We start from the raw sequence: 13,250 nt of genomic DNA on the forward strand, positions 1-13,250 counted from the left end.
GTGTTCAAGTTTCGTATGCTTTTGCTTTCTTACATGCATAATCAAGTATTTGACAAGTGCAATGCACATAAAGCACTCATGAGTGTTTACTTTATTCAAATGTGCATGTATTATTAAACAAAAGCTACAACACATAAAAAGACGAGACCGCTCGAAAGACCCGTTGGTGTTTCAGGTCAAGACAGTACCCACACCCCAACGCCATCTCCACTTTGGTGGGATGGTAAAGGCTTAGGCCTTTGGGTGAGAGGTCCAGGGTTCGATCCCTGGCAATGGCGGTTTACTGTAAATAGTAGGAGGCAAGCTTTAACATTCGAAAAAAAAAAAGTACCCACACCCCAACGGCTATATTTTCCTTCTCTCGCTATCCCGGAATCATAAATCCATCTGAAGCCAATTCACATCAACAAAATCATACCCAATTCATCAATCTCTTCAAATTGGCTTTACATTCTTTCAATTCAGGTAACAATCTACTCAACCCAGAAATGAATTGCGTTTTGGAGTCCATCTGAAACAAACCCTAAAAACCGATTCACATCACCAGATCATACCAAATTCATCAATTTCTTTAAATTGGCTTTAGATTCTTTCAATTCGGGTAACAATCTACCCAACCCAGAAATGAATTGCATTTTGGAGCCAGTTGACGAAAATGCCCTTTTGATACGATCCAATTAGGGTTTTGTTTCTATTGATCTTGTAAGTAATTTGAAGATTTGTGTATTCATAATCTTCAATTTGATTGAAATGTGTGAAATATTGTAATTAAAGAAGAAGAGAGTGAAGAGGTGATAAAAAGTTTGACTTTTTGTGAGTCAAACTGAAACAATGTCAGCTGTTGTTGATGTGGGTTTGGGTCCGATTCATATGGGTTTTGCTCATAATGTTCACAAACCCATTGTCATATACCTAACTGTTTCCGGTTCAGTGATTCCCATGTGTATTTTGGAGTCCGATTCGGTTGCATCGGTCGAGTTAAAGGTTCAAACATGTAAAGGGTTTCTAGTCAAGAAACAAAAGATACAGAATCTTGGTTACTTGTTGCAGCCTGTTATTGTAAACCCTTATTTGAAAATCCCTAATGTGATATGGAGTATGTTAAATTCGGCATCTAGAGGTTTGAAATTTGGGAAAAAGCCGGTTAGATCGACCGAAGGCACAGGAGGCGCGTATTTTATGCGACACGCGGTAGGTAACGAGACTGTTGCTGTTTTTAAACCCGTAGATGAAGAACCGATGGCGGTTAATAACCCTAACGGGCTTCCGGTGTCAGAAACCGGTGAAGGGTTAAAGAGAGGGACTAAAGTAGGTGGTGCTTTGAGAGAAGTTGCAGCCTATATCTTGGACCATCCGTTGACCGGACCCCGGTCAACGAACCGTGAAATGGGTTTTGCGGGTGTGCCACCGACGGTCATGGTCAAGTGTTTGAGCCCGGAGTTTAATCATCCGTTAGGGTACGTTGGTGGGCCCGAGAATGTAAAAGTTGGATCTTTACAAATGTTTGTGAAAAACTGTGGAAGTTGTGAAGATATGGGGCCGAGGGACTTTCCGGTTGAAGAGGTGCATAAGATCACGGTTTTGGATATAAGAACCGCGAATGCTGATAGGCACGCGGGGAATATTTTGATGAACCGAGAAGAGGGTCGGATTGTGTTGACCCCTATTGACCATGGATACTGCTTGCCCGAGAATGTAAGAACTCAAAACTATATATTTTTCGGTCCTTAATTTTGATAATAATATGATTTCTTGGTTTTTTTCTTTTTATAGTTTAAAGACTGCACATTTGATTGGTTGTATTGGCCACAAGCGTGTGAACCGTACTCAAAACAAGTTATCGACTACATAAACTCATTGGATGCAGAGGAAGACATAGCACTTTTGAGGTCACACGGGTGGGACCTATCGCGAGAGTGCGCGCACACATTTCGCATTTCCACCATGCTTTTGAAAAAAGGTGCATCAAAAGGGCTCTCGCCTTTTGCCATCGGTCAAATCATGTGCAGAGTGAAGGTTAACGAAGAATCCATGATTGAGAAGATGGTTAAGAAAGCTCATGAGTCCATGCTAAAGGGAATGAACAAGGGTTCGTTTCTTGAAACTGTGTCTGAAATCATGGATTACGAACTCGAGAATATGCGTGTTTAGGTGTACGTGTGTCATGTGTATATGTTATTGATTTGTTTTGGATGGTGTGATGTGTGGCTTCTAGTTTTATTGTGAAGTGTTTGCTTATTAAGAGCAATACTAATAAAAGTGTGATCAGCAATGGTGTTTTTTAGATCTCCTTGCTGAATTTGGCTTCTGTAGTTAAATGCATTGTACCCACTAACAATGTTATTGTTATGAATCATTATCATAGTGTTTAAGAGAGAAAGCTTCAGACTCAAGTTTGGATGAATTAAGTTTCTGTCTTTTGTCTATGAGATACAACTTGCAGGTTGTAACATCTAAGTTCAGTAAATACAAAAAAACACGCTTAAAGTTCATATGTTGTCACATTTCTTGTCCTTCTTTCTACTAACTGACATTTTCCTTTTATTTTTCTCTTTTCTTTTATTCACTTTCTCCTTTTTTTCCTTTTATCACTTTTAAAGTTTATTAATTAATTAATCATATTATTTTTATGAAAATATAATTCTTTTGTAACTTATTTATTTGACAAAATGGCAAAAGACTTCCTTTACGTTTGCACGGTTTTTCAATAGATGTCCTTTAGCAAACTTAATGACAGAAAAGATCCTTTATGTTCAGAAAACGTTGCACGGTTCGTCCTTTTTACTAACGAGGGTTAGTTTTTTTTCAAACAATTGATTAAGTGTACTTATTTTTTTCAATTATTACTACTATATTCCAAAAAACAACTAATCTTTGCAAGCCTTGTCGAGCCAGGCATCATCTAGACTTGATCCCGGCTAGTGTTGTGAACGAGCATAGTCATGCGCAAGCTTGTTTAGACTTGAGCTCGACTCATTTTAAATTAAAAGGGGATCGAGCTTGGCTCGTTTAGATATGTATTTCTCGGCTCACTTTTGATTGAAGGAAACTTAAAAGCACTTTTTAGTTGTAACTTATTTACTTAAGTTGTCTATAAGTCATTTTGTAATTTTGTTTGTAATCATAAGTCATAACCATCAAACATAGCAAGTAAATCCAATATAAAAAACATAAAACTGCTTGTTAATCGAGTTGAAAATCACATAATCACAAACATATCTCAAAACCATCATTCCATAATCATATATCATAAGGTTGTTTTCCAGTAAACTTAACCTCAATGGGACTAACATTCTTCCCAATGGACCTCATATTCTGTCCCACCCCTTGTCTACCCGGATTAACCTTCTCTGGGTACACCCCGTCTTTCGGGTGCAAATACTGCACCTCCCCGTTCGGAAACACCCGATAAAACTGATACTTAATCTTGTACTTAGACCTCAACCTTGTCCCCAAAGCCAAACACTGTTCTTTTCTTGCTAGTTTTAGCAAGTTTGGTCCTTGTCTCATAATGGCGGCACCGCCAGTTGGCATTTCGAATATTTGTTCTTTCGGGGAGTCCCATGTGATGACGTAGAATTCTTCGACTTGGGCTTTACGGAGTAAGCCGCCGGTGCTGCCGGCGAAGATGGGGGAGGGGGTGTTTGGGTCGAGTTCCGGTGGGGTGAAGCCCACCGGAGCTTCTTTGGTGACGGCCTCTTCTGCCGTGGCTTTGATGGTGGTCAACCGTGGGGTGGGTTTGACTTTGAGGGGTTTGATGGTGGTGAGTGGTGAGGGTTGTTTTCTTTGGTTGGAGATTGTTGGCGGTGTCAAGAGGGATGCTTGTGTAGCCATGGCCATATTGGTGAAGTGTGGTTGTGAATGGTGATGATGGTGGTGGTGGTTTTAAGGTTTTTGGTGTATGTTGGGATAAGGTGGGGTTGGGTGGTGACTAGAGGTGCACAAATCGGGTTCACCTTGAAAACCCGAACCGGTTCGGAACCAGTTTTTTTCACACCGGGTAGAAAATGAAACCGGTTCCAGTCAGGAACCGGTTCGGTTCCCGACCCGAACCGATGCCCAGAAATGCAAACTTTTAGGAACCGGGTAGGTTGGAACCGGAACCGGTTTTTAAGTAAAAACCGGTTCCACCGGTTTTTTTTGAAATTTAAACATTATAGCCGTTGAAATCATGAGTAACAAAAGTAATTATAATAAAACAAATCAAAACTAAATATTAGTTGAACAAGTTACAAATAAGTTTACCAAAACAAATAATTACAAGATGTCTTCTTATATTCAAGATGTTTTCTTTTACCACTTTTGAAGACATCTTGTAACATAAGTCTAAAGTATTTTAAATCATCACAAATGTGTTCATTGTCAAGACCTATTTGGACAACCAAGTTGATGATATGTGCAACACATCGGACATGAAAAAAATCCCCGAAACAAGGTGGTGAATATTTAATGATAAATTTTTCAGCCGCCTTAGTATTGTTTGAAGCGTTGTCAAACGAAATCGAAAATATTTTATTTCTCAAGTTGTAAGTCGTTATAACTTCATCAAGTAATTCAAACAATTTTTCGGCGGTATGTGGGAACGGGAAGTTTTCAAAAGCGATGGTGCGTTTCATCAATTGCCATGTCACCGGATCAACCCAATGAGAGGTGACACATATGTATGATTCGGGCAACCCGTGTGGTGCCGACCAAACATCGGTAGTTAAACTAACCATGGCTTCTAAAGAATGAAAAGACTCGATTAACTCTTTTTTAGCACACTCCCACAACCTGATACAATGACGTCTTAAGGTAGTACGACTTACATGTGTGTATCTCGGTTGTAGAGTTTCGCGAATCAACGACGTCAACTCCGGGTCATCAAAGTGGTTAAACGGCAAACCTCGTTGAATAACGAACTTTGCCATTCTATCTTGAACTTGAGTCGTGTTGTAACGAAATAGTGTACCATCTTTACCCAAGTCAATTTGATCGGTCGCGCCAATCCCTTTCAACGCCTTGCAATATGGCTTCTCGATGTGCTTTCTCAAAGTAGAGTTGGAATCGTGCTTTAATATTGAACCACATAGTTTGCAACGAGCCTTTTGATAACCTTCGTCATCCACAATCAAATCCCAATTCTTCCATACGTCTTGGTTGCGGTTATGGTTAACTACCGTAACAACCCTTGGGTCCTCCGTAACAGGAACGGGGGCAACAAAAACACTCTTCTTAGCCTTGTTGTTAGTTTTTTTGATGGGTGCCATAATAATATTTAGTTGGATGGTCGGGTAAAGGAACGGGTTTGCTAAAGGAGTAGTATCGTAATTTGTTTTTGAGTTTGGTGGTGAAACAAGTAATGGAAACAACTTATATATAGGTTTGGCCCAAAAACCGGTTCCAACGGCTATATTACCGTTGGAACCGGTTCCAACGGATATATTGTCTTAAAAACCGGTTCCAACGGCTATATTACCGTTGGAACCGGTTCCAACGGCTAGTTGGTGTCTAAAAAAACCGGTTCCAACGGCTATATTACCGTTGGAACCGGTTCCAACGGCTAGTTTGACTTTTGTTTGACCCTTCAAAAAAACCCGTCGGAACCGGTTATTCCGGGTACGAACCAAACCGGTTCCAATTAAGAACCGGGTAGGAACCGGTTTGGAACCGGTACTGACATATAAATATTAGAACCGGGTACGATTTTCGGGTACAAAAATACCCAAACCGGGTATTGTTCCAACCGGGTTGGAACTGGAACCGGTTCCGGTTCGGTTCCACCGGTTAGGTTCCGGAACCGGTTTTTTTGTGCACGTCTAGTGGTGACATTGGATAATAAGATTTTGTGGTAGCCAATGAGAATGTGGTATTTGATCTAGCTTCATATCTTCCTTCATCTATTGCCAGGTGTATGGAATATAGAGAAGATTATGATAGTTGAAACTTGCATCCTTTTAGAGACTATGTGTAACGGGTGTTAAAAAGGTTAAATACTTGGCTAATAAGAAATTAAACGATTCTAAATGCTTGCCTAATCTCGCTCTACGACCAAACATAACCCACACAAAACATGGGATTTCACAAAAGAGAGAAATATATAAATAGAATAATTCCCAAATGTATATGACATATGCCTCTTCAATAGCTGCATACCACCATATCTCTCACTAAATTGTGATATACAAGAACAAAGTGAACTATATGTAAAAAGTAAAAGGGTACCCCTCAACACTTAAATAATTGGAAAAAGAATATGACTATCTATCAAATGCTTATTGTTTAGCTTATGGTAATAATTACCCTATCTAACCTTCTACTCACTACTTCGAAGATTTCACTTTGACTTTAAAAAACTCCACAACCGCCTTTTGTGCACCTGTTTATTTGCTCTGATAACCGTACGGGTTCTTACTAGCCCAGTTCCACTGGTCCCTGCACATCTCCTCTATCCCATTCTCCGCCCTACACTCATCATCAAATCAAAATATTAGTATTTATATATATATATATATATATACATACATACATATTATATTATATTTATTTATCTTTTATAAATAAATAACTTTTGCAAAAACAGAAAAAGAATACTTACTTCCAGTTTAACTCACGCTCTGCTTTGGCTGTCGAAGCATATACCACCTCAGCATCACCGGGTCGTCTTCCAGATATTACTAGAGGAATTTTCTACAGCAAATAAAAAACAGGTGTAAAAGTTGCATAATTTAGAAAACATAATAAAAAAAGTGATTTTTTTAAAGAAATTTAGTATACCTTTCCCGAAACCTTTTCAAATGCTGCAACCATCTCCAAAACAGATGTTCCTTTACCGGTTCCCAAATTGTAAGCCTCACAACCTATAAATAATAATAACATTTATATTTTATAAACCCGTAGAATAAAACATAATCCTATTTTATTCCAACTATAACAGAAAAAAACCTACCTGTTTCAGGATCCGAGAGCTTTCTCAAAGCAGCCAAATGTCCAGTAGCTAGATCTGAAACATGGATGTAATCACGCACCTGAATAGAAGATATTACATTAAACTCCACATTAAGTGCGACGAAAATGTAATATGGGCAGCAAAAACATACCCCTGTTCCATCTTTGGTTGAGTAATCAGTTCCAAATACTTTAAGTGCAGGTAACCTACCAACAGCCACTTGCTGAATGAAAGGCATAAGATTGTTCGGAGACCCCAAAGGATCCTCACCAATATACCCACTCGGGTGGGCCCCAACTGGGTTGAAATACCTTAACATTATCATTTTCCATCCAGAATCCGAAGCATAAATGTCACGAAAAATGTCCTCAACCATCAGCTGAATTTCAATTAAACGTGTATACGTTAAACACATCAAATTCCTAGAATAATGATAAAATTTGAAATGTTTGGTACCTTGGTTCGTCCGTATGGGCTGGCTGCAGATAACGGGAAATCTTCTGTGCAAGGTAACACCTTAGGCCAACCATAAACAGTAGCTGATGATGAAAACACGATCTGCAACGTTTAAAATTCGAAGAAAAACATGTCACATTTACAAACTATATATTAACATAATATGTACAAAGTGAAGCAAAAAAATAACAAATTTTATACTTTTTTGCATCCGTGAGTTTCCATAACTTCCAACAGAGTTAAAGTGCCAACAACATTGTTGTCATAATACATTAACGGCTTCTGCACACTTTCACCGACCGCCTTCAAACCAGCAAAATGTATAACAGCATCAAACCTAAGTAACAATTAACAATCAAAATCAATAAAGATTCCAAGTTGTTTATAAATTATAACTTATAAACCATCAGTAAATAAGGCTTTTTTACTTTGTAGAGGCAAAAAGCTTCTTTAACTCTGACCTGTCCCTAATATCAATCTGCAGTGAATCAAAATAAATAAAACACAACTATTAACTCATAAATAGATAAATAATAATAATAATAATAACAAATTAAAAATATTTTCTTTTCCTCAGTCAACTTTTCAAACTGAAGGATAAAGCCATAATAAAGGTCCACATCAAATCATCAATTTAATCAAAAATGAGACTAATGTCTAAATCAACTGACCCAATTTCAAAATGCTCAAAATTAAGCATTAAATCATTAAAAAAACTCATCAAAATTTAACAACTTCAACTAACAAAATTTCGCAAAATCAAACCCTAATTGCTCAAAAACAAAACTAAATTGAACATCATAATTAAGGCATAATTGTAATTAATGTCAAAATCAACTAACCCAATTTCAAATTACTCAGATCAACCATCAAATCAATTAAAAACCCATCAAAATTCAACAACAAATTAAAAACAAATTAAAATATATTCTTTTCCACAATCAACTCTCCAAAATGAAGCATACATGTCCACATCAATTAACATGATAATTAAGGCATAATTGAGATTAATGTCTAAATCAACTAATCCAATTTCATATTACTCAAATTAAGCATTAAATCAATTCAACAAATAAAAATCCCTAATTTCACAAATTATACAATTAAACCTAACCCTAATTGCTCAAAACAGCAATTAATTGAAAATTAGCAATAACAATAATAATAAAACAAATTAAAAATATATTCTTTATATCAAATCAACTTTCAAAATTTAAGCATACAGGTCCACATCAACAAACATAACAATTTAGGCATAATTGAGATCAATGTCTAAATCAACTAATCCAATTCCAAATCACCCAAATTAAGCCATAACCCAATTCAAAACCCACCAAAAACCCCCAATTCCACAAACCCTAACCCTAATTCCACAAATTAACCAAACAAATTGTAACAAAAGCACTAACCTGATGAAAAATGAGGTTAACAGCACGATCACCAGCAAGTTCCTGAACTCGATTGAGAGCTATTTGACAAGAATTATCAAAATTGTCAATGACAACCGTCTTGTAACCGGTTAATAAGAGCTGTAAGACGGTGTGACTGCCGATGTAACCGGCACCACCGGTAACCAACACGCAATGCGATGGCGACATTGTGATAATAATTAATAATCAATTGAATTGAGCAACAAATGTTGCGCTGTGAAATCGGAATCGGATTGAACTGCAGGTGACTGAATCTGTAGAAGAAGAATTAAGGAAGAATTGGGGGTTTTGGTTGGTTGGTTGGTTATGTACAGTTATTAATATTAATATTATTATTATTATTATTATTATTATTATTATTATTATTATATATGTGATGTGAGGGATCTGGGAATGAATGAAGGGAATAATAATATTTTGTGACAGACAGATGGGAGAATTGTGTTGTGTTATGTTCTATATATACACATTTAAATAATTATAATTAATTGTGTATTTATTATACATACATTAATTAATTATACTCTTTTTGAAACACCAATTAATTATATTAATTATATGTATACGGTAATTTTGTTTATAACTTATATTTAGACCACTTTACTCTTTAAATTTGAAGAGTATTGTTGTTCAACTCTAATCAAACTATGTTGTCTTAACCGGCTTTACATTGGCTTCAGAGTTTGGCTTGGTCTTTCCCTCTGGGAAACCAAATCATCGATTGCCTCTGGCGTAACACACGGTGGGACGAAAACACGTGTGCACTCGAGATTCGAACTGACAACCTTGTAAAACATAGCTCAAATCTTGTATTGTCAATATCCATTCAAAATGACATATGTGAGAATCAAACTTGGGTTTCCCGTGGAGAACTCAAGGCTGCCATATACATTTCTTTTTTTTTACAACAATTAATTATATACACATACACATTTTTTTTGAATGGCCAACGGATTCTTCAAATGAGATAATGGCTAAATTCACCTCATCAGGATACTCTCATCTTTCAATATGGGGAAAACTTTAACCTAAGGCCAACGCCCGTGAACACTTGTCCAAAGGCACGACCGTGCGGTGAAATAAAATCTGTTCAGTTCAAGGATCCAACTAATGAACACCAAGTCTCTTTTTTACAACTCCACCACAAGCTTATTGACTATATATACATTAAATTAAATAATTTTATATATACATTAATTGATTTCCTTTTTTTTTGAAAAGCAATTAATTTTGTTCAATACATATACATTAATAATTAATTATACATTTTTAACAACATTATTTGTATATATACATTTATTAAATTATACGTTAATGATCTCGGTCCAAATAATTGAGGTTAGTCATCAAAAGATTTCAATTAAAAAACTGGTATTGGATTTAATTCCCACATGTGATAAAAGATAGAGGTTTCAGTTTGGGTAATGGAATGAAGATAATCGAGTGGGTCTGTAATTCGTCAGTGATTTAAATACCGGTTCAGAATTTTTTTCATTAATATACATTTTTAACAATAATTAATTATACATTAAATAATTACACATGTGATGACAGATTGGAAGAATGGAGGGAGGTCAAAATGTAGGTTTTTTAGTGTAGTTTTGGCAACCCCAGTTTGGGGAAAAGAAGAAATTTGGGGAACATCAACTTAAATGGTTTGCTCAAGTTTTGACATATTTGTGCCATTGATAATGGAAAAGACAAGTGCTAGAAATATTTTTAGACCATCCATTGGGTGGGGTGGGGTGGGGGGGGGGCTTCGAAGCCCTTCCACCTTGCCATGCCAGCGCCACGTAAGCACCGAGAGCATCGAAGCCCCACCCAAAGATGCTCCGCTATGGTTTAATGCTTCAAGGGCGCCCCTATTATACATATATATGCATATGTATGTATGTGTGTGTGAGAGAGGGATGGAGAGAGCTGCTGAGAGGGGCCAACCCAATTCATCAACCGCGCCGGCCGTTGGAACGGCCATTACTTCGTCGCCCATGGTTGGACCGCGCCCCACAGCCGTATTCCGCACCCAAAAAAAACCCCAAAAGGACGCCCATAGCGTTGGGTCTTATACTTGAATTTTCATTTAAAGTTCGAATAATCAGATTTTGATTAATTGTTACGACACAAGAAGTTTATAATAACGGGTATGTGATTATTAGTTTATCTCAAATTTTTGTGGATATATTTTCGTGGTATGGTTTCAATCCTCTATTTAGAAGCACTTATATCCATTTTTATTTTGCCATCCATCTCTAAATAATTAGATATTGGAACAACCCAAATACTCGAGCGAGTATTCTCGAGACAACTGGATGTCAACCATTATACTGATTTTAACGCTGCAGGACCATAAACGAAGCTTATTGAGGGCCTGGAGTGACCCGACCCCTATTTTTTTACTCAGTAGTGTAAATCAATCCTCCATTTAAAAGCCCTCATATCCCTTTTTTGTACCTCATCTCTAAATAATATAGAAAATAGCTAAAACACATATGCATCTCGTTCTTTATTTTGCCCACTCTCTAAATTATAGAAAAAAGAGCTAAGGCATATCTACAACTCGTAGTTTAAAACTTCATATAAAGTGTGATTATCTAATTCAAATAATAGTGTAACGATAGAGAAATTACAAAGAAGATTAACATGACCATTGTATACCTTAGGCAAATCCTACATTAGTCATGGACATGAGAGATCCTTGGTTCAAAAGCAATGCCCACGCCTCTTAAATCACCAGCGCATTATGGGCTTAATGCTAGTGGACGAAAGAACTTCAAAGTTACGCGTGCTTATGTGAAATAGTATTAGGATGGGTAACCTCCTGGGAAGTCTCTACCGAGACAACCAAAAACAAAGTCGTGCATTCCTGGATGGATCATCCCATTAAGGGCAAAGCGGACAATGTTGGTGATACGAAAAACGAGATGTTACAAATAGATTAACCATATACTTATTAATTAGCCTAAACATTTTCTTATTACCTATTTATTTTACAATATATATTTTAAAGTTAAAATACGATAAAGTTAGTGTGATAACGGCTTAAAGTGTATTTGAAATTAAAGTTGAAGTGAGCTTTTGATTCATTATGTGTGAGGAAAGTTTGCATACAACCATGTGAAGTCCAGGAGTGATCATACGTATAATAACATTAAAGAATACATATATTATTTAATAATACCAATAATAATGATTGTGTACCTAACAAATAAAACATAACATGCATGTGTTGGGAAACCATATTCAACCGGTGTATCTTCGGCTCGAACTGAGGTAGAATGAGGACCTGGAAACGATGAATCGGTTTGGTTTGCTTCAATACAGTCTCCACATAAAAGAAAAATATATAAAATAACTTTTGTTCCAATTTTGGTTAATTTGATTTATATAATATAATATAGTTTATAATTACACAATAAATATAATTATACATGTAATTACGGGAGATAATAAATACAAAAGGTTAATTTATAATTATACTAGCTTCTGAACATGTGTATGGCACATATTTTTTAAATAATAAATGTAAATAAGATACGTTATTTATCTATTTATGTATAGCATTTGTTGTTTTATCACAAGTATTGTCATCGACATCCAATGTTAACAATTTTAGACCACGTCTGTTAGTTACCCCGGGTAATGCAACATATAGTGTCTATAGAAAAAAACTAGATATCAAGGGAACAAACCAATCCTTACAAAAAAAAATGTTCTCGGTTATTTTTAATTTGTTTAACTTCATATTTCTACTTGTTTGATCTTCGGTCAATATTTTGTCTTTTATTTCATGACTATTTTATAACCCGATTGTCAAAATGAGTTTGACCCAGGACCCATGAATAGCTATGATGAATGAGATGGGAGATTATAATAGACAAAATTACTATTTTATATTTTAATTGTCAAAATAGTTTTGACCCATGATTCCTGAATAACTAGAATGAATGAGACAAGAGATCGGGAGATTATGAGAAAAAGTTATGCAGAAATAAATGTGAACTTGACACATAACTTGTTATTTTACTTGATTAGAAGAGTAATATAAGAATGGGTGAATGAATACCATACTTTGTTTATAAGGTGTGTTTTGTGGCCTAATTTCGTGATATGTAACAAACTTAAATCTTAGTATTTGATTGATTCTAAGTCAACTATATACAACAAAACAAAGTCAACGCTTTTTGTTCTTTCCTAAGAAATTGACCATCCAACTTATAATCAAAGAAACGTGTTTGTGACTTTGTTCCGTAAAATGCATGAACACAATATTTAAGATGAATCTCATTAATTCAATCAGCAATGGTTTACTTCACACATATATAGAGCGTATAGATGTAAAATTGGTATTGGACTTATTAGTCATGTGTAGATGTAGAGTAGAGATGCAAATACCGGTTAACCAGTTTTTAAAATATCGGTTATCAACCGTAACAGGT

General features: G+C 36.0%; 3 protein-coding genes across 3 annotated transcripts; 1 reads left to right on the plus strand and 2 right to left on the minus strand.

Moving 5' to 3' along the window:
* The first annotated feature begins 342 nt into the window (after positions 1-342).
* Positions 343-2,370, plus strand: LOC143627272 (phosphatidylinositol 4-kinase gamma 4-like). Its single transcript, XM_077097132.1, has 2 exons — positions 343-1,695; positions 1,774-2,370. The coding sequence occupies exons 1-2, from the start codon at positions 832-834 to the stop codon at positions 2,149-2,151; spliced, it is 1,242 nt and encodes a 413-aa protein (XP_076953247.1). The 5' UTR covers positions 343-831; the 3' UTR covers positions 2,152-2,370.
* A 792-nt stretch (positions 2,371-3,162) lies between these two features.
* LOC143627204 (photosystem I reaction center subunit II, chloroplastic-like) lies at positions 3,163-3,874 on the minus strand. The gene has a single exon (XM_077097086.1). The coding sequence runs from the start codon at positions 3,838-3,840 to the stop codon at positions 3,241-3,243; it is 600 nt and encodes a 199-aa protein (XP_076953201.1). The 5' UTR covers positions 3,841-3,874; the 3' UTR covers positions 3,163-3,240.
* A 2,202-nt stretch (positions 3,875-6,076) lies between these two features.
* LOC143627205 (UDP-glucose 4-epimerase GEPI48-like) lies at positions 6,077-9,150 on the minus strand. Its single transcript, XM_077097087.1, has 9 exons — positions 8,794-9,150; positions 7,813-7,862; positions 7,586-7,721; positions 7,385-7,486; positions 7,080-7,307; positions 6,929-7,007; positions 6,757-6,839; positions 6,578-6,669; positions 6,077-6,444 (listed from the first exon to the last, which is right to left on the minus strand). Exons 1-9 carry the CDS (start codon positions 8,980-8,982, stop codon positions 6,363-6,365), a joined length of 1,041 nt encoding a protein of 346 aa, XP_076953202.1. The 5' UTR covers positions 8,983-9,150; the 3' UTR covers positions 6,077-6,362.
* Positions 9,151-13,250: the final 4,100 nt, after the last annotated feature.

The sequence above is a fragment of the Bidens hawaiensis genome, unplaced genomic scaffold (genome assembly GCF_021521415.1).
Source record: "Bidens hawaiensis isolate Kalapana, Puna unplaced genomic scaffold, B.hawaiensis_p1.1 tig00004618_1, whole genome shotgun sequence".
Taxonomy (NCBI): Eukaryota; Viridiplantae; Streptophyta; class Magnoliopsida; order Asterales; family Asteraceae; genus Bidens; species Bidens hawaiensis.